This window comes from Lithobates pipiens, unplaced genomic scaffold (assembly GCF_037356315.1).
Source record: "Lithobates pipiens isolate NorthernLeopardFrog02 unplaced genomic scaffold, aLitPip1_a1.2 Scaffold_8, whole genome shotgun sequence".
Taxonomy (NCBI): Eukaryota; Metazoa; Chordata; class Amphibia; order Anura; family Ranidae; genus Lithobates; species Lithobates pipiens.
Window position 1 is genome coordinate 452,771,805 of NW_027507903.1, and position 27,403 is coordinate 452,799,207.

Genomic DNA, 27,403 nt, shown 5'->3' on the forward strand with positions numbered 1-27,403 from the left:
GAGCAGAATCTTCTCCATTCATATTTCATCCCATTACCCTTTATGCATACATAAAAAACAAGACTGGTCACATATCTTTATGGTCATATTTGAGTACAGAGTTGCTTTAACCAAGTATAAGGAGCAACATTACAATTGTTTCCAGTTTTATCACAAACGTGCACTTGATCTTTAAAGCGGGACTGTACTGCGGAAAAAAATATTAAAAGCCAGCAGCTACAAATACTACAGCTGCTGACTTTTAATAAATGGACACTCACCTGTCCCAGGGTCCAGCGATGCCAGCAGCCGAGGCCGATCGATCGCTCAGCTCTCGGCTGCTGCCGCCACCATTCTAGGTGAGGGAATCAGGAAGTGAAGCAAATCGGCTTCACTTCCCGGTTCCCTACTGCGCATGCGCGAGTCGCGCAGCGCAATAGGAATTGTCTGCGCTGTCTCTGGGACCCGTGTGTGTCCCAGCAGACAGCGCGGCAGGACAGGAAATGGCATAGACTCCCGTGGGAGTCTATGCCCAGAAGTGGGTGTAAATACCTGTCTTTGACAGGTATCTGCACCCCCCTCCCCCCTGAAAGGTGCCAATTGTGACACCGGAGGGGGGGATTGTTCCGATCAGCGGAAGTTCCACTTTAGGGTGGAACCCCGCTTTAAGATACTGTTCCCACTGGTGCGTTGTGGTAGTGCGTGCTTTAATGTAACACCCAGTAGCACATGAAGCTAGGTGCAGTGCATTGCGGTGCCATTGATTTTGAATGCTACCCCATTGCTTCTAGCAACACATTAACAAGCACAGATGTAAATGGTTTTTGCATTGTAGTGTGTTGCATTGACAAAAATGGTGTCTGACCATTAAAATAAGTATGTGTTGTGGTGCAACAACATCCCATTTAAAATAAATCGGCTATTCCTTAAAAGAGGGATACCCCTGAGTGACCTCACCCGACAAAACATACAAATTTGGACCCAAATTAATTCCTCCAAGACTCTAACTCCTTTGAAAGCACCCATGATCCCACTGTTTTGGGATTTTCCACCGGCCATACAGGGAGCGAGTTTTGGACCTTGGTGTAAGGAGGACCACAGACGACTTGCCCAAGTCCTGCGTTCAGACTCTTCTCTGATTCATGAGGTTCCCTCCGGTCCATTTTCCCATACCTCGACGCATTGGCTGCAGAGGCAACAGGTGATATCCTTCATTCACACCTTCCCACCCCTGCCTGATATACTTACTGACTTAACAGACTTGGAGAGCATGCTGCTCCAGACCGCCCCCCCTACACATGTGGTCTCTCAACTATACTCTCTCATACATATGGATTATAATCCTGACCTCCCCACATACACACAGGCCTGGAAGGAAGATTTGGGTCACTCCATTTCACCAGTAGACTGGCGAAAGTGCTTCATTCTGACTCACAAAATATCTGTAGCCTCCAAAGCTCAAGAAAAAGGATTCAAGTTGTTGACCCGTTGGTACAAATGCCCCTTGACTTTGCACTGGATAAACCCAGCGCTCCCGGATACCTGCTATCATTGTTTGTCATCCAAGGGAAGCATACTTCACATTCGGTGGGAATGCCCCCCTGTGAAGAGGTTCTGGCAAAAGATCCTCAACTTGTACTGCAGACTCATGGCGACCTCAATCACACCCTCTCCTGAGGTAGTTCTGCTGTCTTTGCTCCCTGGACAGCTTAAATCGGTCAAAAAAGATATTTTGCGTCACTTTCTGGCGGCTGCTAGAACGGTTCTGCCCATACATTGGATGTCGACGAGCATGCCTTCCCTGGGGGATTGGGCAATTGAAGTGAACCAAATCAATAGCTTGGAATGAATGATGTCGTAGGAAACGGGTAAAGAGAAGCAATTTTCCAAGACCTGGACCTCGTGGTCTATGTTTCGCTACTCCTCAGAATTTATTCCATGGGCCACAGAGGACTCCACCGATGCACCTGTGCAACCAGAATGGAATGTCTCTCTCTTTTTCTCCTTTCCCTTTAAATGTTGCAGTGTTACATGATCACCTAAATCATAATCTCTAGTCTCATCAGACTGGAACGGTGGCACACACAGAGCTTCCCCCTCAGAGAAAACGGGTTCAGCACAGCAACAAAAGCCCTAGCCTACTTGTAATGAGTGGGCACCACTCATTGAGTAGATAGTGGTGCTCACCTACCCTTAATAAGCCAGGTTAGACGCTGTAGGTATACAGACTTATATACCATACTAAATCAATCAAAGCTCACAAATGATCTAAACCATGAGACGGTATGACACCAGTGTTGCAAGGATGTATAGTTCTGTTCATGTGATATTGAATGACATGAATCTACTGTACAATTTCTCTATCTCAATTTTTCTATCTCAATAAAATAAGATTGAATTAAAATAAATGGGCTGATCTTATACATTGCATGTGAACCATCCTTGACGTTATTCCCGAGTATGGCTTTTGGTGGATTTTCAGCACCAAATGTGGTAACCCCGAGCCACACTTGGGATCACATTGCAGGATCCAGGTACAGCTCACTTACCTTGTCCCCAGGATCTTGCGATGTCCTCCCCGCTGTGCGAGCGAGCCGTCCTCCGCTCGATTCATCACGGAGCCAAGCTCCGTTCCCTGCAAGCATTGCGACCATACGAGGACGGAGAACGGTGCCAAACTGAAAAAGTAAAAAACACAATACATATACAGTACATGGTAATCTTACTGATTACATTACTGTATCAATTTATTTCACATCCCTTTTGTCCCTAGTGGTTTGTCCAATGCCCTGTATGCAGTTTTATATTATAAATACTATTCTTTCTGTCTGGAAACTGGAGATTGTCCGTAGCAACCAAAACCGTTCCTTTACATCAAAAGTGGTTTTAGACCAGTTAGAAAACAGCGATAATAAATTATAATCACTTGCAGAATTGAGTGATAGTGATTTGTGGAGAGATCCGTCATCAAACACTGAAAGTAATGACAGTGACAATTCTGCAACTGAGCAAATTTTAGTGTTTTTGATTTGATTACATTATTGAATAATTTTTATTATTATATTATTATTTGTTATAATTATTTATAGTTATTTATTATATTATAATTTATGATTTCGTGTTTCAAACGTTATCATACCCGGGATGTCTACTAGACTCTTGTTTGGACAGATTTAAGTGAGATATGAGTTATACCTAAGAATTACAGGCCTACAATATAAAACGCCAAATTTCCATGCAAAATAATTGTACCGCTTTCAGCATCAGAAATCTGACATAATCATACTAACAGGAAGGTTAATTCAGTTGCTGTAAAGTGTCACAATGCATCAGACCAGTGTGAATTGCCTCTAAGCCCTTGTACACACGGTCGGAAATTCCAACGGAAAATGTCCGATCAGACCGTGTTGTCGGATAATCCGACAATGTGTGGGCTCCATCAAACTTTTTCCGTCGGAATGTCTGACCAACAAAGTTTGAGAGCTGGATATAAAATTTTCCGACAACATGATCCGATCGTACTTTGTCCGATCGTTTGTAGAGAATTCTGATTGGACAAAGTGGCACGCATGCTCAGATCAATTCACGGAACCAAAGCTATTGGCTACTAGCCTCAATGTAGTCCTGTCGTAACAAACGAACGTCATCACGTTCCGAACGATCTGATTTTCCGACAACTTTGTCCGACCGTGTGTATGCAACACCAGTTTCGGACAAAATCCTATGGATTTTGTGATCGGATTGTCCGACCGTGTGTACAAGGGCTTAGGCTACCTGCGACCTTCCAGCTGTGATGGGACTACATGTTTTAGCAGCTCTGCCAGTAGACTAATCGATTTGAAATGGTGTTTCCAACGGCAATCATTCTCTATTTGTCTTTTACAGACCTGACACCTGTACTTTGTGTTTTATCGTTTTTTAGCTACTTTACTGAATATGAAAATATGTGTAATGTACTCTATACAAGGTATTTTTTTCTGCAGATCTTTGTTTTTTGTCTAATATTTCTTACATTTCCTGTAGGTTTGTTCGAACAGCCATTCCTTTCACACAAGAACCACAGAGAGATAAGCCAGCAAATGTGCAGCCATATTATCTGTATGGGTCAAAGGTCAGTAAAGACTGAATTGAATACTTCTTGATAGGAAAATAGGCTAGAGAAGTTAAACCAAATCTGATCCTTCATAGACCGTACACCAAGGCATCCAGTTCATCTGTTGGATAGCTTGTCAGGAGTATAACGTGTACCACAAATGTATTCCAAACAACAAGAGTTGTAAGAGTTGGACCAATCTTAGCTCCGATGTTATAATGTTCACCGTAATCTTGTATTGTGTTTTTTTTTTGCCTATATGTGATTAATATTAAAAATATCTTGTCTTGTAGCCCCTCAATATTGCCTACAGCCACATATATAGCTCATACCGTAACTTTGTGGGTCCGCCACACTTTAAAACCATCTGCCGTCTTCTGGGGTACCAGGGCATCGCTGTGGTCATGGAGGAGCTGCTGAAAATTGTCAAGAGCCTGGTGAGTTGAGGTATAATGTAATTGAATAGGAGGTGTGTGGGTATGTGGGAGCCTTGCTTAAACAGAGATGTATTTTATTTCATTCAGCGGGCACCATAAATATAAAACTGAAATGTCTACATATCACAATAGATCTCATATGCCTATGTGCCCTTTGTGTTTTAATGCTACCAATGAATGGTTTGATGTCTTTTGTAACCTGTGTGAGACCAGGACTCCTCAAGATTCTCTTATTGCCTGGGCCAGTGATTAGAAGGGGAAAACAAGGCAACTCCCTAGGGCTCCTTCATTTTTACGAGTACCCAGAAACTTCTCCCCTCCCTAAATATCAGAGGGCCTGCAGTCAGAGAAGCCAAAGGGCCCCCAGTATAACTCTTGTCCAGTTTTTGCAGCCCAGGCTCCATTATGGCTTCTGAGCCTTCGACAGGCTTACTGATCAACAGGTTAACTTGTTTTCAGCTCATTCACAGAGAGTAGCCTCAGCTCTAAAACAGCCTGTTCTTTTTCAGTAATATTTGTTGTATAGCAATGTTATTGTGAATTAGTTTTTTAAAGCTGCAGACTCCAGGCTATCATTCTAGTCTACCTATGAATAATCCAAAAAAATATGCAGGAGTTCAGACTTTTCACACTTTTCTGATTGCATGCTGGTTCCAGGGTCTAGTAAATAAAGCATGGCAGTCTAGGAGCCTGCAACTTAAAGTTATTGTAAAGATTGTTTTTTATTATTTTTTTAAAATAACAAATATGTCATACTTACTTGCTCTGTGCAAGGGTCGTGCACAGAGCAGCCCGGATCCTCCTTTTCTGGGGTCCCCGGTGGCGCTCCTGGCTCCTCCTCTTTGACGAGCGTCCCCACAGAGAGCCGATTTCCATGGGGGCACCCGTGTGGGCGTGCTCCCGAGTCCTGCAGCTGCGTCCATTGACACAGACAGCAGGACTCGGCCCTGCCCCCCGGCTCCCATGTCACTGGATTTGTTTGACAGCAGCGGGAGCCGATCTATCCAATGAGGAATCAAGACAGCGCCTGGAGTCACTGGGCTTGTGCTCGTCGCTGGAACGATCGGGTTCAAGCAAGAAAAAGGGGGGCTCTGGGGGGCAGCGGCAGCTCAGAAGGCGTTTCACCTTAATACATAGAATGCTTTAAGATGAAGAACCCTGGGACTTTACTCCTTTAAACAAAAAAAAAAGTGGCTCCAAAATTTTTATTGTAACAGTTTCATTTCAATATTCTCACTTACAAGGCATTGCAATATGGGTTTTTACTGTTTGACTTGTCTTATCCACAGCTCCAGGGAACCATATTGCAGTATGTGAAGACACTTATCGAGGTTATGCCAAAAATCTGTCGGTTGCCAAGACATGAATATGGATCTCCAGGTAGGAGCTGGGCAGATAGTTATACCTAAAGTGCATATCAGAGCTATACTACATTTCTGCAAAACATGCATATGTGGTTTCTAACAAAACAGGGCTTTAAAAACATTGCAAATACAGAAAAATACTTGTTGCTGATAACGCTAATCCAGGTGAGGAACAATTAGGGCAGGACCTGCAACCAATACTGTTAAGGTAGTTCACAGCTCATGGAGGGGAAGAATTCACTTAGGCCTTTTCACCTTGGGTGTTAAAGGACCTTGTCCCAGCACTGACCTTACTATAGACACATTCTTACATGTACAAACCTTTACTTAAAGTGTTACTAAACCCAGGGCCCTGGATTCATTATATCTGGTCTCCCAACAGTACACAGAATATGGAAATGCTATCATTTTAGTAAATATAAACTGCTAAATACCTTTTCTCATCAGCGTCATATAGCAGTCTGGTGACTTATATCAGTGTTCAGCTAAGCACTGGTTAAAGCTTGTAGGAGGAGTTTTCTGACTGTCCTATGAGACTGCAAGACCCCTGACTCTCTGTCTGGACAGTGCTGATTGGACCTGTGCTGATCACATGCACTCTCCAAAGAAAAAAATAATCCTTTCTAGCAGCACACACCAAACCAAGCATGTGCAGCCTGACTCCATAGACTCTGTTATCAGGAAATTATCAGGGGACAGTGGAAGGCGGGGAGGATCAGAGAAGATGGGATCAAACAGCCTTTCTACACAATGCAGGTTCCACGGTGAGTATAACAAGCATGCTTTCCTGCATAAACAGCCTAATTTTACTGTTGTGGGTTTAGTAACACTTCAAACACAACTCCAAAAAAACCTTTATTTCAGTTTAGATAGAGCATTGAAGGGCTAGAACCTCTATCAGGTTTTACTGCTGCCTGGGACCCAAATGAGGATCTTTTTCCACACTTCCTTTCCAAATGAAAAGTTGTCACCAGGAAGGGAAGTACTGTGGAAACATGGTTAACGAGTAAGGGGGATTAACTAGCGTTTTTAAAGACGAGCAACTTTTTTTTTTTCATTCTGACTCGGTTTGCGAGTGTTGTCTCACAAAACTATCAGAATTCAAGCTAATGGGGTGTGGAGTACCACATTTGGCCAGAGGTTGCGGGGACGTCGTTGACACTCGGAAGTGCTTGGAAATACTCGGAACAACTCGGGAATACTTGGAAACACTCGGAAATACTCTGTTTCTGAGCCTTTCCGAGGCATTCCGTGTTCAGCCGAGCTGTCCTTGAGTTTTTCCAAGGCTCTTTGGCGCCCCCAACCTCGGGCCACATGAGGTATTGCATGCAATAGCAGTCAATGCGGAACAAATTATCTTAATTTCCATTGATTTCTATGGGGAAACTCTCTTTGATATGCAAGTGCTTTGGATTACAATCATTCTCCTGGAACAGATTATGCTTGTAATCCAAGGTTCCACTGTAATGAAAAATCTCTCCAGTGTGGACAGAGAGATAGCAGAAAACACACATTTAAAGTTGTGTCGGGAAGGGTAAGAATCTGTGTGAGGTTTTTATTACTATCTGTCCTGCAGATGAAGATTTGATACTCTTTTTGATGCTTTATCTAATGCCTGTATTACCCATATTATCTTAAACCCATCATATCAATTATTTTCAGGCATCCTGGAATTCTTCCATCATCAGCTGAAGGATATCATTGAATATGCAGAGCTGAAGACAGATGTATTTCAGAGCCTCCGAGAGGTGGGCAATGCCATCCTCTTCTGTCTGCTCATAGAACAGGCTCTGGTAAGAACTGAATTATATCCACCTAAAGTATGTTTTAGCATTTTCTCCTTCAGCATATAATGAATGACACCACTTGTATATACTTTTAAACACTTAATCCATGTACCAGCCTGTGCTGTAACAAATACAACAGGACAAAGTAGAGAAATGCAGGTTAGCAGAAAAACACAGAATATCAAAACTCTTGAAACCATGGGTGTATGTGCCGAGTACAGAGAACATTGTGTCTTTATCAGTGTTGTTCTGTAGCGCAAGTACAGAGAGAGGCAAGTATTTATTTTTCTTCTTTCATAGGGAACTGTAAGGGCAGGACAAGGTGACAATGTTTATGGAAAGGGCATCCCCATACTCACCTTACCTGAGCTATCTTGCTCCACTACAGCCAGTGCTGAAATTGTCTGTGCCAGGGAGAGATGTCACTGCCCCAGTCATGTAACAGTTCTAGGTATGGGCACCATCACAGGGAAGCAGGTCACATACTCTTGCTTACCCAGAAATGCCAGCTTTTCTCACCAGCTCCAGAGTAGGAAGGAGCTCTGATGGAGCACAGGTAAGGTGAATATATGTTGTGACCCTTTCCAGAATTACCTTTGCCTTCTTTTTAAGAAGCGGCAAACTGGGAGGCTGAGCCAGCTGCCGCCAGGCATTTGGGAGGATCCCGTCAATAAAGTTGGGATCAATTCAAAGCCTGGACCAGCTCTGTGACATCAGCTGACAGCGGACTTTAGCCAACTGTTGGCTAAATCTGGGTTACAGGCATGCAGAAATAAGTGCACTCCTGTGACCCAGAATAGAATTATTGCTAAAAAGCTTTGACCATACTTCATTTTTAAGGTAGCTGGTACTGGCAGAGATATTCCATTACATTTAACTATATCGGCTTTGTCAATGAGTACATTTCATATACTATATATAATTGCTGAATGTATAGCATATTGGTGCCCTCTTAAAGTGCTGCTCCACTCAAAAAAATAAAAATGCAGTAATGTGCCTAAAAAAAAAAAAAAACCTTTGGAAATTATTATTATTTTTACTCACCTCTAAATGGCTGTTGCTAGGGGGTCCCTCGTAGTCTGCCTCCTTCAGGCTCCTGATGTCACTTCCCCTCGGCGCAGGAAGGGCTCAGCTCTGCTCCCTCCCTCTTGTCAATCATCTGGGACAGGTCCCAGATGATTGCGTGGCCAATCACGGCACGCGGCGCCGCTTGTGCATGCACAGTGGGTGCCCGGCTGTGAAGCCACAGCTGGGTGCCCACAGTTACAATGCCGGCACTGCCTTATGGAGGGCGAGACGAGCGGGGCTTCGATAGACAGATAAGTGTCCAAAAAGTCAGCAGCTGCAGTATTTGTAGCTGCTGACTTTCATTTTTATTTTTTTAATGGGAGCCCCCACTTTAAGTAGGTTTAAAGTGCCACACCCCTATTTATTGGCAAATTCTATATTGTAGCGTAAAGGATGGGATTTTTGAGGCACATCTATTTACATAAAATATATTTCCTTTATTTAGATAAATATAAAAACTTGCTGATATGCCGTACAACATTTTATAAAATAGATCCATTATACAATCTTATTAATTGGTTTCACCACAACATTTTGTAATAGTAGTATTACTATTGGACCATATAACACCAGCATATGTCTATACTACTATTAAATTTGGTGGCACAGTGGTGTAGAGGTTAGAACTCTCACCTAGCAGTAAAAAGGATTGCTGGTTTGAATCCCAACCACGACACTACCTGCCTGGAGTTTGCATGTTCTCCCTGTGCCTGCATGGGATTCCTCCAGGTACTCCAGTTTCCTCCCACACTCCATAGACATGCAGGTAGGTTAATTGGACTCTGTCCCAAATTGGCCCTAGTATATGAATGGGGACCTTGGATTGTGGGCTCCTTGAGGGCAGGGTGAGTGTGCAATGTACAGGGATAGGGACAATTGTAGACACTCAGGTTGGACTGGTGTCTTTATTCAACCTTACTAACTATGTAACTATATTACATAATGTTGTGGTGAAACCAATGAATAACATTGTATCATGGATCTATTTAAAAAAATGTTGTATGGCACATCAGCATGTTTTTAGATTTATCTACAATAAAAGGAAAGATATTTTATGTAAATAGTTGTGCCTCAAAAATCCCATCCTTTACACTAAAATATAGCATTTTCCAATAGCATATTGGTATTTTATGAATGGAGGACAATAGAAAATATTCTCATATCATAAATCTGTGACTTGTATCTGGAGAGCTAATGGATCAGTTTACATTTTGGCTCCACATGCGGTGATTTTGCAGATCACGTTGACTGGGATGTCTAGCACTGGTGGTTGTGATTGCTGTCGCAGTCTCCTTGTAATCTTTGTGACCCTCATCTCTTCTCACTTTATATCACCCAGTCCCAGGAGGAGGTGTGTGATCTTCTTCATGCAGCACCATTCCAGAACATCTTACCGCGAGTTTTCATCAAAGGTGAGTCTGAACTAAACCATTCTAAGATCCAAACATTTCATGCTTGTTAAGCTAACTTCTAATCTTATTTTTCCATTTAGAGGGGGAACGTCTGGAGGTCAGGATGAAACGACTAGAGGCAAAGTACGCTCCACTGCATCTCGTCCCACTAATTGAGAGACTGGGCACCCCACAGGTATGCTTTGGAGGTTCTATCTGAAGCCTTACTCCATTCGAAATTGATATTTCAGTCTTGAGTAGTCACCAGTGGGCTGAATCAATGTTGTACTACCAAATAGGCATAGTAGGCACCGGCCTATGGGCCCCATGCCGTTTAAGGGACAACAGATCAAAATAATATTGATTTGATCATGAAAGAAAATTACAATGAAGTTTTCTTAAATTGTTTACAAAAGATGGAAAAAAATTAACCACTTAGCAACCGCCTGCCCGCGATGTAGTGCGGACGAGCGGGCGCTGTAGGCTAAGCGTAGTACGTCGCTGCCTACTTCCGGGTTTGATTGTGCACATCGAGGGCCTCTCAGCAAGTCCCGGCCAATGATTAATGTTCGGGGCCTGCTGATCAGGTGTGTGCAATCACAACCCAGAGCTCTGTGTTGACATTCATATGTATTATAGCAGAAAGTAAAAAATATATATATATTTTTTTGTGTATATCGCAAAAAATAAAAATCCAGTGGTTATCAAATACCACCAATAGAAAGCTCTATTTCTGTGAAAATATACATTTCAGTTGGGTACAGTGTTGCATGACCACGCAGTCGCCAGTTAAAGTAGCGCAGTGCCAAATAGCAAAAAATGGCCTGGTCATGAAGGGGGTCAAAATCTTCTGGAGCTGAAGTGGTTAATCAACTCAAAGGAACGAAAACTTTACATTAAAGACTCTATAGAGAACAAACTGTATTAAAGTGGTTGTAAAGTCTCCAAAATAAACTCCCATGATAGGTTCTCTTATGGGGCAATAGTAATGGCAGTGTGTTTTTTTTTCAGCAATATAATCTCTTAATACCTTTTCCCAGCAGTGCTTCTGTGCATGGTTTTCTCGGGTCTTCCTCCCAAGCAGAGGACCTCAGGTGGGAGGAGCTCACATTCCTCTGCTGTTAGTTTTAGGAGGGGATGGCAGGGTTGGGGACAGAATTGGTTTTGCACAGAACATGGAAATGACAGGGAGGGATAGATGGAGAACCAGATGCTGCAGAGCAATTTTTGTACACATGTTTAATCAATGATTTTAGTCCTGAAGAATACATAAAAAACCCAAAGGTTATATATTTTTTTAAAGCAGACACCCTAGAGAATAAAATAGTGGTTATTTTATGTCACATGATATTATCGCAAATGTCTAGGAAACGCAAAATGGCAGTAAAACACAAGTGATTTTTAGGGCAAACAAACACAATAAGTTACCCAATGTTTGGTAAAATATAAAAGACGAGGTTGCACCAAGTAATACCAGATACCCAACAAACCAAACCTTAAAGTGTTACTAAACCCAGGACCCTGCAATTGCTATATCTGGCCTCGCAGTACACAGAACATAGAACTGCAATCATTTTAGTAAATATAAACATCAATATACCTTTTCTCATCAGCAGTATATATAATTCTTGTGATTTCTATCAGTTCCTGATGAAGCTTGTAGGAGGAGTTTTCCTACTGCACTGAGCTGTCCTATGAGGCTGCAAGGCTCCTGGTCCTCTGTCTGGACAGTGCTGATTGGCCCTGTGCTGATCACATGCACCCTCCCAAGCAAAAAAAAAAAAAAAACTCTTATGCCCTGTACACACGGTCGGAAATTCCGACGGAAAAGGTCCGATCGGATTATATCGTGTGTGGGCTCTATCGGACTTTTTCCATCGGAAATTCCAACGGAAAAAATTTGAGAGCAGGATCTCCAATTTTCCAACAACAAAATCCGATCTGACTTTTTCTGATCGTTTGTAGAGAATTCTGATTGGACAAAGTGCCACGCATGCTCAGAATAAATTAAGAGACGAAAGCTATTGGCTACTAGCCGCAACGTAGTCCCGTCGTAACGAACGAACTTCATCACGTTCCGAACGATCGGATTTTCCAACAACTTTCTTCCGACCGTGTGTAGGCAACTCCAGTTTCGGACAAAATCTGTTGGAAATTATCCGACAGATTTGGTGATCGGAATGTTTGACCGCATGTATGGGGGCTTAAGCAATACACACTAAACTGAGCATGTGTAGAGTCACGCCACTAACGCTGCCTTATCCGGACCTGTTCTGGAGTCAGTGGAAAGGAGGAGGATCTGTGCATACAAGATCAAGCATCCTTTTTACACAATGCAGAGGATTAACCCCTTAGGTTGCACAGTGAGTATAACAAGCATGCTTTACTGCATATAAAGACTGATTTCACTGTTGTGGGTTTAGTAACACTTTTGATTTGTGTGGGGCGGTGAAATGGCAATGCATTTCAGTACCCTACATTTTTTTGTATAGGTGATGCTAAGCCCCCTATAGGTCATCAGTTTAGTGGTAGGGAGGAGGTCTTGCACTAGTATTATTGTACTCACTACTGGGTGTGAGGCGTTATGTGTATTGAAATAAATGTTATAATGCATAGATGCCCCCATGCATGCATTTACTTTATTATGTGTGTATATGTTAGGGGCTTCAAAAAAATAAAATTGTGTGTGTGTTGGGGTGGGGGGGGGGGGGTGTTATGTGCAATTTTTTAAACTTTGTTTTTGCTTATCTTTTTTTTTTTCTTTTTTTTTCATCACATAGGGGACAAAGAGTGATGTGATAATTTTTTGGTGACAGGTTCTCTTTAACAGGAAATGCAGGGTCTAAAAGACCCTGCGTGTCTCCTCTGTGCTTGCATTGCAATACATTCCTTTCCATCGATGCTGGCCAGGGAAAGTGACAGGGTTACCCGGAAGTGACATCATAAACGTTGCTTTACACAGCAGGAAGGGAAGGAGAGCGGACGTGTGTCAGCTCTTCTCTCTCCCCTCCACCTGCCGGCACCCATAGATGGGGAGGCGGAGGCCAGAAAACATTGTGGGGGTGTGCAGGAAATGAGCGGCAGCACAGCTTACCGAATGCTTCCACCTGACAGTTTTACACACAATCCCGGGGGCTGGAGCCATAGGATTGTGTGTGAAACCCCCCATTGTCAGGTCCGTATGTTTTAGGCATCATTCAAAATTAATGGCACACAAGCAAGTGTGGTGCATTTTGCCAGCATTGCAGTGCGGTTTGGAATCTCTGGCAGAATATCGGCGATTGCACCTGCGATCACAAATCTCTAGATGTCCATAGAGCCTAAATGCATAGAAAACACACCATTGGAAGCAGCGTTTAAAAAACATGCTGCAAATGTGCGTTGTCTCATTAATGTAAAAAATGGACCCTCGCGCCACTAAGTGCTAAACGTGAAAATGTATCTAAGTACGTGTAAAAAATGGAAAATATACCAATACACAATATAAGTGAAATAACCAGTGAAGTGATACAAAAGTGCAAGTGCTACTAAATAATACAAAATGCAGCGGGACAAAATAGTAAACACAAACTATTGCATCAAAATGAATAAAATAAAGAGTCCTGCGCAAATCGTGCCACTGAAAAAATTGATGATGAATATAAAAATATAAAAAATAAAAACAGTCAATAAAAAATCAAAAAATAAACACACCGATGAGTGAAGGTATAAAGTGGAAAACAAGAGAAAGAACGGGACCAAATGTTCCAAAATATATATAAATCCAGGCTCTCAGAACTCTCACCTCAAGATGAAATATTCAGACAAATGAAAATAACCCCAAAAACTTCTCCTTTGCTTCTTTGTATACAATAACCAAGGAATTGCAGATAAAGCATGTAGTATACACTTCTGCCACTAGATGGCCATTTCCAGCTCTTGAATGTAATACTGCAGCTATGGACTTGTATTTCCGTGGTGTGGAACTTGAAAAGAACACAGAGGAGAGGCACTATATGCCGGACCTTCAGAGTGCATTCGCTGGTGACGTCACCTGCTGTATGCAGTCTGAATATCTGCTAAACAGTGCAAGTTTAGGAGATTATCACAGTACCTACAGGTAAGACTTGATATTTGCTTACCTGTAGGTGTAAGTGGTGTAACAGAGTTTACAACCACTTTAACAAAGAGGAGGGTGTGGAGCAGCTTCAGGGGAACAGTATTGCTCAATGAAGGAGAGGGGGCTGCAGGAGAGGGGAGGGGTGGGGAGGAGATTGTGTTCTCACACAGAATGAAGACTACAGAACTGACAGGGAGAGAGGGGGGAGATGCAGAGACGCTAAGGAGATAGCTGGATGACAGAGGCACTTAAACTGACCACACTTCCATGGCTCAGTAGCCATGATAAATGTGGTCAGCTCATAGAGGGGAAGACAGGAACAGGCTGGATCAATCAGGCACTTTAGAAGATAGAAAGCGACATTTGACAAGGCAAAAGCACTATGCAGTTTGTAAAAAGCTCATGCCTTAAAGGGATAGGAGCATGATTTTATTTTATTTTTTAAGGTTACAACCTCTTTAAATGTTACCTACCCATTAAAAACATAAACCATAGATATTAGGTTAACATTACAGTTTGTCTCTGAAAAGCTCATCTTCTTTTAGCTGTCAATTTGTAAAAAGATTTGGTGCAACCTATGTTCGTGTAATGTACAGTAGTGTGGTCATCTCTATCTAGCGGCCATTGTGCACACTACTTCAATGATAACCCACTAGAGTGCGTATACAAGAAGCCTCCAGAAACCTGCAAGTGGGGCCCCAAGGTTTTGACTACCTAGGGGCCTTCATGAAGTTTCTTCTGGCACTGGGCTGAATTCTTATTACATGGTAGACAGGGGGCGAAATTTTTGTGCTACAGTCTGTGTCTTTGCTTCTCTCATGAGGACATGAGGTGTTATTCTTTCTCAGACCCATCATATATAGTTTTATTCTACATAAGAGAAGGTCCAGAGGGAACATGTTATTATCATTTGGCTTTTTAAAATACACAGTATTTAGGTGATCTGTATTCTGCCTAAAACATAGGCTAGTTCACACCACAGAAACGCAGACCGGATGCGTTCTAGATGCTTTTCTGCATGCATGCTTTTGATGCGTTCTAGTTCATTTTTACATTTTTTTCAAAGTTTTTGATGCAGTCCAGTGCATTTTTTCACTCTCTTATTTCTTAACCCTAAATAAAGACATGTGTGTTCCAGTGCGTTTTTGGTGTGTTTAGGTGCATTCCAGTGAGTTTTTTGTGCGTTTTACAGCGTTCCAGTCCAGTGCATTAAAAATGCAGCATGTTCTACTTTTTTTTTTCTGGAACTGCAAGCACTGGTGTAAACTATGCCATTGAAAACCATATAACTTACTATCCATGCGTTTTTGATGCAGAAAAGAAACTGCACTGGACTGCATTGGTGTGAACTGACCCTAAATAAAACATTTCTTCTCCTATATTAGGTATAATTTCCAGATAAACAATGAGATAAATAAGATTGGGCTTGTGCCGAAAATAACTGTCAGCTATTGATTATATTAAAACCAATACAGTATTTTTATTACACACAAATGTTAAAAGAAAGGACAACCATTAAAAATGAATGCCACATAACTTATAATATAAGGGTATTCAGCCATATATAGTATCACTACCCATAACCGCCAGCACCTAGAAAACTCTCTGGCTTAGTCAGTATTTGTATGTGTATAAAAAAAAATATATATATATATATATATATATATATATATATACACACACACACACACACACATATATATATATATATATATATATATATACATACATACATGCATTGGCTATAATATAAGAAAACATCCCCCAATGCAAAAACAATACTAATTTAACTCCTGCAATTCTGTGCACTTAAATAATTGAAGAGCCATGGGATTGGTTTACTAAAGGCAAATAGACTGTGTACTTTGCACTCTGCAAGAGCAGTTACTCCACAGCTTGGTAAATGAGCAGAAGCTCTGCTGACTTCCATCATCCAATCATGTGCAAGCAAAATGCAGTTATTTTTTTAAGCTTTACATCATTTACTAAACTCTGGAGCAACTGCACTTTGCAAAGTGCACAGTCTATTTGCCTTTAGTAAATCAACCTCCAGGTATGTGACAATATATGTCATAACCCAAGGCTAAGCTTTTCCCAGTGGGTTAGCAAGGGGAGACATAAGAACAGCTGAGATCTTGTTGGCAATAATGTGCATTTAGAAACAAAGTATATAAGAACAGGGTTTGTAATTAGAGCAGAATTTGTGTCAATGTAATGTAACAAACCAGTGTTATCTATAGGAAAAATTACCCATTCTTGCTCAAAAGGCATTGCAGAGAGAAGAATCAAAGTTACACAGAGATGTCCGAGACCTGCCAGTCTTGTGCTTTGCATACCTCTACCACACAGCCAGGCAAATGAACACACAAAAGTTGTGGTTATCTCTCGGCCCACAGCCTGCTCATGGGGCAGTGTATCTGCAGTGATCGACTCTGTCCAGGTTGCAGGATGTGAACTAGGAAGTAGCAAAGCTGAAACAGGAAGCCATAGTATAATCAACCTGGTTGTTTGTCTAGTGTGCCACTTAGGGAGTAGTGCAAAAAATAGTTTGTATATTTTCTAGACTCAATAGTGTAACATAATATAAAAGATAACACAATATTTTGGTAATTCTCATATTTATTTTTAGCAAATTGCTATAGCCCGTGAGGGAGATCTTTTGACCAAGGAACGCCTGTGCTGTGGTCTCTCCATGTTTGAAGTCATCCTGACCCGGATCCGCAGCTACCTGCAGGACCCCATCTGGCGTGGTCCTCCCCCCACCAATGGAGTGATGCATGTGGACGAGTGTATGGAGTTTCATCGACTCTGGAGCGCCATGCAATTTGTTTACTGTATTCCAGTGGGGACCAATGAATTTACCGCAGAGTGAGTACTGTTCACCAGTGGGTTGTCTTGTCTCATTAATACTGTAACCAGAATAATATTAAAAGAGAAGTATGAGGTTTTTAAAAAAACAAACCTTATACTAACCTAGGTGGATGCAGCATTGATCTGATGCTGCATTGTGTCCCCCGCTGCCTCTGCAATGAGAACTGAAACAAACACAACTCATTACTCAGTTCTCCCCACCGCTCTGACCAGAAAGCTGTGACTATCGGGCAAAGGTTCCCTGCTCTGCCCCTCCAGCACTCACTGGAGGGCTGGGGAGGGAGCAGTTGGCTCGGTCTTCCACCAGCACAGCTGAGAGGTTGAGCCAGCTGCCGATCCAGGCATGTGGGTGGATACCGACTGTAAAGTTGGAATCTTTCCCAAGTCTAGACCAGCTGAGTGAGTCAGCCGACGGGAGGCTTTAGCCTGCTGTTGGCTAAAATTGGGTCACAGGAGTGCAGAACAAACTGCACTCCTGGGCTCCATGGGTGAAGTATAGCCAAAAAAGCTGTGGCCATACTTCTCCTTTAAGTATTTTTGAAAATACAATCAGTATCAAGTGGAATTCCAGCTTATACCTACAGTAGCTAGGCTGCAGGGGAGTGGAGGGACCACTGACAACGGATGGGCCATTAAAGCTTATGGGTGACATCACCGCTTCAGGCTTTGCTATCCATTGTCCGAGTGCTCTTTCCTTTTCCCTGCAGCTGTTGATGGCTGACATAGTGGAGATTGTTTGACTGGACAGGAGTGGCCTGAAAATAAATGTTTACATCTTGCACAGGTTAGTTAACATAGTTGTTATGAGGGGTAGAGGGCAATTTTAGGGCTAGTTTGGTATAAGCTGAAGTTTTCTATATACCCCTAATAACAAGCTTCTAACAAGCTCTTTTGTCTTGTTAATTTTGTGTCCTGTCTCTTGCTTTCCCCTACAGGCAGTGCTTCGGAGACGGTTTGAACTGGGCGGGTTGTGCCATTATTGTGCTTCTGGGACAGCAGCGTCGTTTTGACCTCTTTGACTTTTGCTATCACCTTCTGAAAGTTCAAAGACAGGACGGGAAAGATGAAATCATAAAAAATGTGGTGAGTTTCACTGACCAGACATACTGGCATTGATGGTTAATGCTAAATGGACTTTTGGCAAATCAATGTACAACACCTTCTGGGCTTTATTAATTCTGGTGAACAGTGCACAATACAAATAAAACATGGGCACAGGCGAGAGGCCTCATAGATGAAAGGGTATCTGTAGTGTTGAAGATGAGATACACACACACACACACATATTTATATATATATATATATATATATATATATATATATATATATATATATATACCACACATATATATATATATATATATATATACACTATATATATTTTATATATACATGTATATAATTTTTATTTTTTTTTGCAACATAGATTAAGGGGGGAATATGATTTTTTGTCTTTTTTTTTTTTTTTTTTATTATATTTGTAAATTTTCAATTTTATACATTAACATTAGTACTGGATTCACAGCCCTTTCTGGTCTTTCTAAAATAGAAGCTCAACACTTTTTTTTCACTTTCTGGCTGTCCAATGGAAATCCCATAGCTACAGAGAAGGCATTATCTTTCCCTTCTAGCACACATTTAGATTATTGGGTCAACCTAGTAAATGGGGGACATAGCCTAATGCACTAGGTACTGGTTGCAAATGGTATGAAAAATATTTATATTCAATATTTAATATTTATTTGACTAAATAAATGTATTTTATAGTCAGGACAATAAATATATCTGAAAACACTGCACATTCTCTTTTAAAGGCTGAGCTCCAGGCACAAACATTTTATTAAAACATATAGCTCAATATCCACAATGGGTTTGAAACCCACTTTGTGTGTACTCAATGCCGTTACAACCCAGAAAATACCTTCTAAAGTAGCAATGCAATAATATCTGGGATACACCTAGCCTTTGCAGAGTGGGAGGGACTCAGCAGGCCCATCCGGCTTTAAATGAGGTCATGGAGTTTCTGATGGCAGCGTGGAAGCAGCACTGCATGGATTGCGTTTCCAGTTTGCCAAATGATTTTCTTCGCTGACGTCGTTGTTGTTTATGGTCTCTTAAGTCTTTGCATTCACTAACCAGCTATCCTGTTTCTGTCCATCCCTCCAGCCGCTAAAGAAAATGGCAGATCGCATCCGGAAGTATCAGATCCTGAACAACGAGATCTTTGCAGTCCTCAACAAATATATGAAATCTGTAGAGAGTGACAGTTCCACAGTAGAACACGTACGGTGCTTCCAACCTCCTATCCACCAATCACTGGCCACTACCTGCTGAGAGGGGCATAGCACAGACCACAGTCCGGACGATATCGACAAATCCCGTAACGTTGTGGTGCATGTTCGTCCTGTTTTCACAATACACCTACATGATGCTATAGAAGCAGCAGGACTGTACAGGATGTAGCCATGTAAAGAGGTGTGGCCTGACTTCCACTTCTGTCACCATGTGCGGTGACAAATTCCACATTATGACATCATAGCCAAGGTCTGATGAAGTCTGGTGAAAGCAGGGTGGTATTAATAGCTTCATATTGGTTTGGCCCAACTTTTAAGTATTTTTATGATGTAAAACAGACATTTCCAGGTTGTTACCGGCTTTTGGTCAGTGTGGTCACTGGGAATTTGTTTAATCAATCTATTTATTGTGACGCTGTACAGTGTTGTGGTAATCTCATCCGCTTAAAGACTATATTGCCAATTTGTCAACTTCTACAGTACATGTTAACGATCGATTTATTTTGTTTGAGTGGCCAATGATCTGAGCAACTTTATCCCCATAACGGAAAACGCCATGTGATGCTCAAAATTTACTATGGAGTGGAGGGTGATTAGGCAGCTTGCTGTGTTCAGATACTTACCTACTGAGGCCTACTGCAAAGTTTGTCCATCATCAGCCCAACTACCCCCATCCCACTCCTTCCTACCACTACATTGATCAGAGTTTTCAAAGGAAGATTTGATGCTATCATGTAACTAATAAGAAAAACACAACAGGAGGACATTTTTTTAGGCCTCTCACAAACATTAAAATCTCATTATGTAGTATGAGGGCTTGCTTGATTGCGTTGTTTAGGTAGGTTTTCATAATACATTGTTATGGTCAATCTAACGGATATTATACAGCCAGATTGTAACATGAATGGTAAGCGTAAGGTCACTTTATGAGATCCCAAAGAGAACCAGTCACAAATGAGCTCATGCAAGATGTTTCACATTGATTGTGCAATCCTAATTTTAAAAGATTTAAATTGGCCTCCCTGATTACCTTTTTGCTTTATCTTAGGACAACTCTTGAACAGTGTGTAAAGCCAGCCATACTCTGAGCGAATTCTTTTCCTGCAACCATGGAATGCAGGAAAGAAATTCACTTGATTTCCCCATCAACACAGACATTATTGATGCAGAAATCACTCCTGCCGAGCCATTGTCTTCTCCCAGAGGGGGGACAGGGGAGGGCGGGGGAAGCCGTGATTATTGCTAGTGGCTATAGCAGCCGCTAGCGATAATCACAGGTAAAGCCCAGCATGCGATCAACTTGGTACATTTAGCCTGCCCATACACATACGCTGGTTATACACGCATAGATTTTTTTCATTCAGTCTGCAAGCTGACAGATTCCTCCATTTATGCTCTACAACATGGATAGATGAATTTCTTGCTGTGAGCAAGCAGCTGTCAGAATATTCCAACAGTGGCTGCATCTGATTGGATTCAGGGGCAGTTCAGGTGACAAGTTTCTGCTCGGCTCCTTTGATTGTCCAGTTGAAGCATTGAAGGGTGCTGACAGTCCCATCCACAAAGTGACTTTTGGCTGGTTCATCAGAAACCCACTGAAGTTCGAACAATGTATGGCCAGCATTTCTCTGTGGTCAGCAATTGCTAATGTGCCAACAGCTTGACCTCATGTGGATAACACGTGGGATCTCCTAGTGTGCAGAACTGTGTACTACAAATACCAGAGCCACATAATTGTTTACATTCCTCTTAACTATGGAACCCTTGATCTAGAGAGATTCGAACCATATATTGTCTGGCTGACGGGACCGATCAACTAGGGTAAAACCAGCCTGTCAGATTTTTCATGCGATTAATGCTAGCAGCTATAGCCGCTAGCAATATTAACTATGTGTTCTCCTGGCAGGGATGGCTCCCCATTCCCCGTGTGGTTGCAGGAAAGAAAATCGCACCTTCTGTGGCCAGTTTTAGAGTCTTTATATGCACTCCAGGAGCTAGGTATCAGCATTGAGGTCTAGAGGTTGAAATAGTAGCAGTTTTCATACCTTAGGATTTCTAATATACATCCTACAAAATTAATGCAGCTCTGTAATCACAGCATGCACTTTCATTTTATAACATCAGAATTGTAATAGCAATACAAATTATATATTTATTTATTTTTTGACAATAGATGCAACCACTTTTCAGCCAACCGTTTTCTGCCTGGCTCTTTTTGATTTTTCATTCAGCGGAAGGGGGCCGACAGGGCCACCTACCAAGAAAATGTTGCTAGTACAGTAGTAACAGGTGAAGATTCCAGTAGTATATGGCCACCTTCAGTTTACTAAAGCACATTTGAAAGAATGACAAACATGAGAAAATGGGAATTAGTTGTCACCCCATAACAGGAAGTGCTGGAACAAAAGATTAAAAATGTATTTGGATATTATTTCAGCATGTTAACAATTATTTGTGATTTTGATGTTTGGGTTTAGATTTTAGACCTTCAATAATAAATTAATATTTATTATAATTAATTCAAGCCAAGTTGTTAAGCTGGTTCTCCTTGAAGAACAATTATTTTGGGAATTCAACATTTTATTTACTGACTGTATCTATAAGTAGCCTTAGACATAAGACTCACCTTTTTATATGCTTGCTATATCATAGTTTTCCGCTAGCAGCTATCTGTATAACAGACAGTACACTCTGTATCTTTGCTGAACCACTGCTGTAGAAAACCCTATTGCAGTGATGACGAACCTTGGCACTCCGGATGTTTTGGAACTACATTTCCCATGATGCTCAAATACACTGCAGAGTGCATGAGCATCATGGGAAATGTAGTTCCAAAACATCTGGGGTGCCAAGGTTTGCCATCACTGCCCTATTGCATTTAGAGAATGCATTGTTTTGCAGACTGCATACGTTTTTCATTAGATTGCGCAGCGAACCAACCACTTTAGGTGAGTATTTTGCCACTGCTCTCTGCCTATAGACTTGAACTGAGACAAGAGAAAAAGTAAAGGGTATCACTACGGTACTAGGAAGCTCAAATTGTGTTTTTAACAGTCCAATACAGCCCCTGTGTAAATATATAATAAAACTATAGATTTTTTTTTTTTTTTCAAATACTAACCTACGTTGATTATATTTAAACTAAAGCTAAATTATGGACAAAAATAAAAATGACACAAAAAGTTAGCAGTTCTTGGTTTTATTTTATTCCCCTATGTAAGATAGTTTTATTACTTGGTGATCCTGCTAATAGAGCCATAATTGTTTAACATCCTTTAAAAGGGTGTCAACGCAGTTTGCTCTTCAGTTAAATTATGTTAATACATGTAGCGTTGTCACCCTGTGGACAACGTCATTTTAAATAAACATGTCATTTTAAATGGACTATAAGTAAGGCACAAACAAATTGATACCCAACTCTATGCTTTAACAGTTCTTTCTCATTTTTGAGAAAGAGGGTTTACACCATCTACTGTAAAGCATTCCCATTTCAAGCACCCCTAGCAGTCGTATATGGTTTGCCCCAACCCATTTAACTAACTTTTGCTGGGCAGCTTGTCCTTCATGTAAATGTAGAAAAAAATATAATAAAGTCCAGTAAAATAAAAATAAAAAGTACTTTTATTACAGGTATAACCTCCACATAATTATCAGTATACAATATTTTTCATTCTGGCGGGCCTTCAATCTTGTCAGATTTCTAACTATAATAAATAAATATATAAATATGACCACAGGAATCAAAAAGTTATCATGATATCACACAGGTATGCCCTAATCACTATCCAGCCATACTAAAGTAATTGTTTTGGGTGGAGCACACCTTTAACTGCCACTCCTACAGCTGAAATAAGTACCTGAAATAGGTAACTTTTTTTTAGAAAATATTTAACAGAATTGTATTAAAGTTCTGTGTTTACATTCGAATTTTGTTTTTTATATATATTTTGTTCCTTTTATTTGTTTAACTGAAAAGAGAAAAAAAAAAAAGTTACATTATTTTACCTTCTCGCCTGTGAATAAGAAGTAAAAAAACTGAAAAAAAATCTTTTGTCTGATCTTGTCTCTTCTATCATTCATTGTGTGCTAAATATTTGGTATGTGGGGAGAATTTTTAGATGATTTCAAGGAGATTCAATTGATATGTACAAAAAAATTACTGTCTGTATTAGCTGTGTGCAGCCAGAAACACTGTCCCTGCATGCAAACAATCTGAATCTAGGGTCTGGTCAGAGGTTCTATTTGCATGTATCTACACGGCTACCCATGTGAATGAGGCCTAAATGACAAGTTCACTATTAGTGAACTTGACTCATAATAAATGGCCCAATCTGAGTGCAACCTACTGGGTTAAATACTTAGCTTCCTCCCCGTTTCAGCGATCTTCACTGTGCAACCCTACCTTTCTGATAATGCTTCCCCCAGATCCTCTTCTTAGTGCACAGGCATACTGTGGCCCCATATATTCCTATTGGTAAGACATATTCTAGCAGTCCTTAGAAATGTGGTTCACCTACAGTATCTCACAAAAGTGAGTACACACCTCACATTTTTGTAACTATTTTATTATATAATTTCATGTGATAACACTGAAGAAATTACTCTTTGCTACAATGTAATGTAGTGAGTGTACAGCTTGTATAACAGTGTAAATTTGCCGTCCCCTCAAAATAACTCAACACACAGCCATTAATGTCTAAACTGCTGCCCACAAAAGTGAGTACATCCCCAAGTGAAAATGTCTAAATTGGGCCCAAAGTGTCAATATTTTGTGTGACCACCATTATTTTCCAAAAACAGCAAATTCTCCTGCGCTCTGGTTTCTTGGTCTTTAAATGTGATATAATAGCCCTCTTTGGCTCTGAAGAAAGGGGGTCACTCCCGAAACGCGTTAGCCATTTCCGTAGAGGTACTCATCAAATTCCTCGGACATCTGGTCTGGAGTCGCCAAACGCTTGGTGCGATGGATTTATTTGTATTGATTTTGCCTGTGATCAATACTCGTTTGTGAGTAGCCATTTTGCTATTTGATTCAATTTTAAATAAAGCTGTTTTATGGTAATGCACTAGGTCAGTGCGCCTTCCCCTTCTTTGTATTCTCACCATTATTTTCCAGCACTGCCTTAACCCTCTTGGTATGGAGTTCACCAGAGCTTCACAGGTTACCACTGGAGTCCTCTTCCACTCCTCCATGATGACATTAAGGAGCTGGTGGATGTTAGAGACCTTGTGCTCCTCCACCTTCCGTTTGAGGATGCTCTGCAGATGCTCAATAGAGTTTAGGTCTGGAGACATGCTTGGCCAGTCCATCACCTTTACCCTCAGCTTCTTTAGCAAGTCAATGGTCGTCTTGGAGGTGTGTTTGGGGTGTGTTTGGGGTCGTTATCATATTGGAATACTGCCTTGTGACCCAGCATCCGAAGGGAGGGATCATGCTCTGCTTCAGTATGTCACAGTACATGTTGGCTTTCATGGTTCCCTCAATAAACTGTAGCTCTCCAGTGCCGGCAGCACTCATGCAGCCTCAGACCCCCCTTTGTACTCCTCACCTGGTTGCTGCCACACACACTTGTCACCATCTGAACCAAATACGTTTATCTTGATCTCATCAGACCACAGGACATGGTTCCAGTAATCCAAGTCCTTATTTTGCTGGTCTTCAGCAAAATGTTTGCATGCTTTCTTGTGCATCATCTTTAGAAGAGGCTTCCTTCTGGGACGAAAGCCATGCAGACCAATATGAGGCAGTGTGCAATGTATGGTTTGAGCACTGACAGGCTGACCCCCCACACCCCTTCAATCTCTGCAGCAATGCTGGAAGCACTCATACATCTATTTCCCAAAGACAACCTCTGGATACGATGCTGAGCAGGTGCACTCAACTTCTTTTGTCAACCATGGCGAGGCCTGTTCTGAGTGGAACCTGTCCTTTAAACCACTGTATGGTCTTGGCCACCATACTGCAGCTCAGTTTCAGGGACTTGGCAATCTTCTTATAGCCCAGGGATATGCAATTAGCGGACCTCCAGCTGTTGCAAAACTACAAGTCCCATCATGCTTCTGCCTCTGGTTGTCATGCTTGTGGCTGTCAGAGTCTTGCTATGCCTAATGGGACCTGTATTTCTGCAACAGCTAGAGGTCCGCTAATTGCATATCCCTGTTATAGCCTATGCCATCTTTATGTAGAGCAACAATTATTATTTTTTGCCATGAGGTGCCATGTTGAACTTCCAGTGACCAGTATAAGAGAGTGAGAGTGATAACACCAAATTTAACACACCTGCTCCCCATTCACACCTGAGACCTTGTAACACTAATGAGTCACATGACACCGGGGAGGGAAAATGGCTAATATGGGCCAATTTGGACAATTTCACTTAGGGGTGTACTCACTTTTGTTGCCAGCAGTTTAGACATTGATGGCTGTGTGATTAGTTATTTTGAGGGGACAGCAAATTTAGACTTTTATAGAAGCTATGCACTCGCTATTTTACATTGTAGCAATGTGTAATTTCTTCAGTGTTGTCACATTAAAAGATATAATAAAATATTTACAAAAATGTGAGGGTGTACTCACTTTTGTGAGATAGGAATGAATGGGACAGCGGAATGAATCCCTGTGTAGTAGGAAGTAGAGTCTATACTGATCCTGTTTGCTCATGAATCCCATTCAGCCTCTCTTTTGTGTTCCATTTTGCCACTTTTGTTAAGAGATGAGACACTTGGAAAAACATCCCCTGTCTATTGATATTCACTTAGTGTTGTCCATTTCTGAAAACAATACAGCTACCTGTCCTGATAATCATTGTCACAGAGACAGAAAGTCATCCGAAAGGTGAGAACAGTCCTCCAATGGGTTCCTGTGATGATTTTAAGACTGGAATTCTGTTCACTTTAAGACATTTTCAACAATTACTCTAGCTCTCTAACTGAAAGCCTGTAACTCAGTACAGACATAAAGCTGAAAGAAGAGTCTGCAGGAGCCTAAGTTTGCACCCACTATCCACTGATTGCGGTTGTAATGCTTTTCAGGCTCATTTGCAAAAAACTAATAAATGCTTGTTTATTATTTTTGCAAACAATGGATTTAGCCTTTATACGTTTTTTCCATAGAATTTTCTAGGTCATTTTTTCACCAGGTCTTCCTGCAACCCTGATCAGTAGCTCAGGTTAGGGATTGGTATGTAGAATGTGATAAAACATGTGCATAGTAATTTGTACACCCATACAAGGGCCAATGTAGACAGGAGCCAATTAACCTACCAACATGTATTTGGAGTGTGGGAGGAAGGCACAGAAAATCTGCAAACTCTATGCAGTTGTTGTCCTGGCCAAGATTCCAGCCAAGGCCTGCAGTGCTTGAAGACATAAGTGCTAACCACTAAGCCACTGTGCCACCGATTGTAACAACTAAAGCAGGTACTGGCCGAGATTCAAACCATCTATGGGCAGGCTGGTTGTATCCAAGTCAATACCTCTATTGACTTGGGTACAGTCAGCATGTTGAATTTTTACATGCAAATATTGCCAGTGGCTAGCGACAATCGCTGTGTTCTCCCGGCAGGGACGGTCAGCCCCCCTGCCTGGACAGCATGATAGCTCAGTGGGAGGGATTCAAGCTATTTTCTTTCCTACAACCACAGGAAAATCTCATCTATGGCCTGCCTCAAAGTAACCAGTCGCACTCTCTCTTGTACTAGCCAAATTAAAGAGTCAATTTTAATTTGTTGCTGATGAGGACTGCTCTTGACAATTACCACTTAACACAATAATTGATTATTTAATATTAGAGTGTTAATCCTCACCATTTGAGTTGTGACTTTGTTTTCCTCTTTGTGTTTTTGTTATATACCTACCATTGTTCTTAGTTCCTAAGTGCTTTGTGGCAGGTAACAAGTAATTGTATACTTTCTCTGCACACCAAGGACTTCAAACAAGGTACACAATAGGCCAGTGGACAGTTTCAGTTATTGTCCTCAGCACCTGCTAAGGCGTTTACAGCTTGGTGTTACCTGGTCAT

The 27,403-nt window shown here is 41.4% G+C and overlaps 1 protein-coding gene and 1 long non-coding RNA gene across 3 annotated transcripts in view; one reads left to right on the plus strand and one right to left on the minus strand.

Annotated features, from left to right (window-relative positions):
* Positions 1-2,653, minus strand: part of LOC143960116 (uncharacterized) — an 84,017-nt gene extending 81,364 nt beyond the window's left edge. The window contains exon 1 of the long non-coding RNA XR_013270265.1: positions 2,529-2,653. This is a non-coding gene — a long non-coding RNA (uncharacterized LOC143960116). The remainder of the gene's footprint in view (positions 1-2,528) is intronic.
* Positions 1-23,302, plus strand: part of CYFIP2 (cytoplasmic FMR1 interacting protein 2) — a 137,431-nt gene extending 114,129 nt beyond the window's left edge. For both annotated transcript variants that reach the window (XM_077468404.1, XM_077468405.1), the window contains exons 24-32: positions 4,003-4,090; positions 4,366-4,509; positions 5,799-5,889; positions 7,536-7,666; positions 10,068-10,140; positions 10,221-10,315; positions 16,848-17,086; positions 18,025-18,172; positions 19,256-23,302. In XM_077468404.1, the coding sequence (XP_077324530.1) occupies positions 4,003-4,090; positions 4,366-4,509; positions 5,799-5,889; positions 7,536-7,666; positions 10,068-10,140; positions 10,221-10,315; positions 16,848-17,086; positions 18,025-18,172; positions 19,256-19,423 (1,177 nt within the window). In that variant the 3' untranslated portion in view covers positions 19,424-23,302. The remainder of the gene's footprint in view (positions 1-4,002; positions 4,091-4,365; positions 4,510-5,798; positions 5,890-7,535; positions 7,667-10,067; positions 10,141-10,220; positions 10,316-16,847; positions 17,087-18,024; positions 18,173-19,255) is intronic.
* Positions 23,303-27,403: the final 4,101 nt, after the last annotated feature.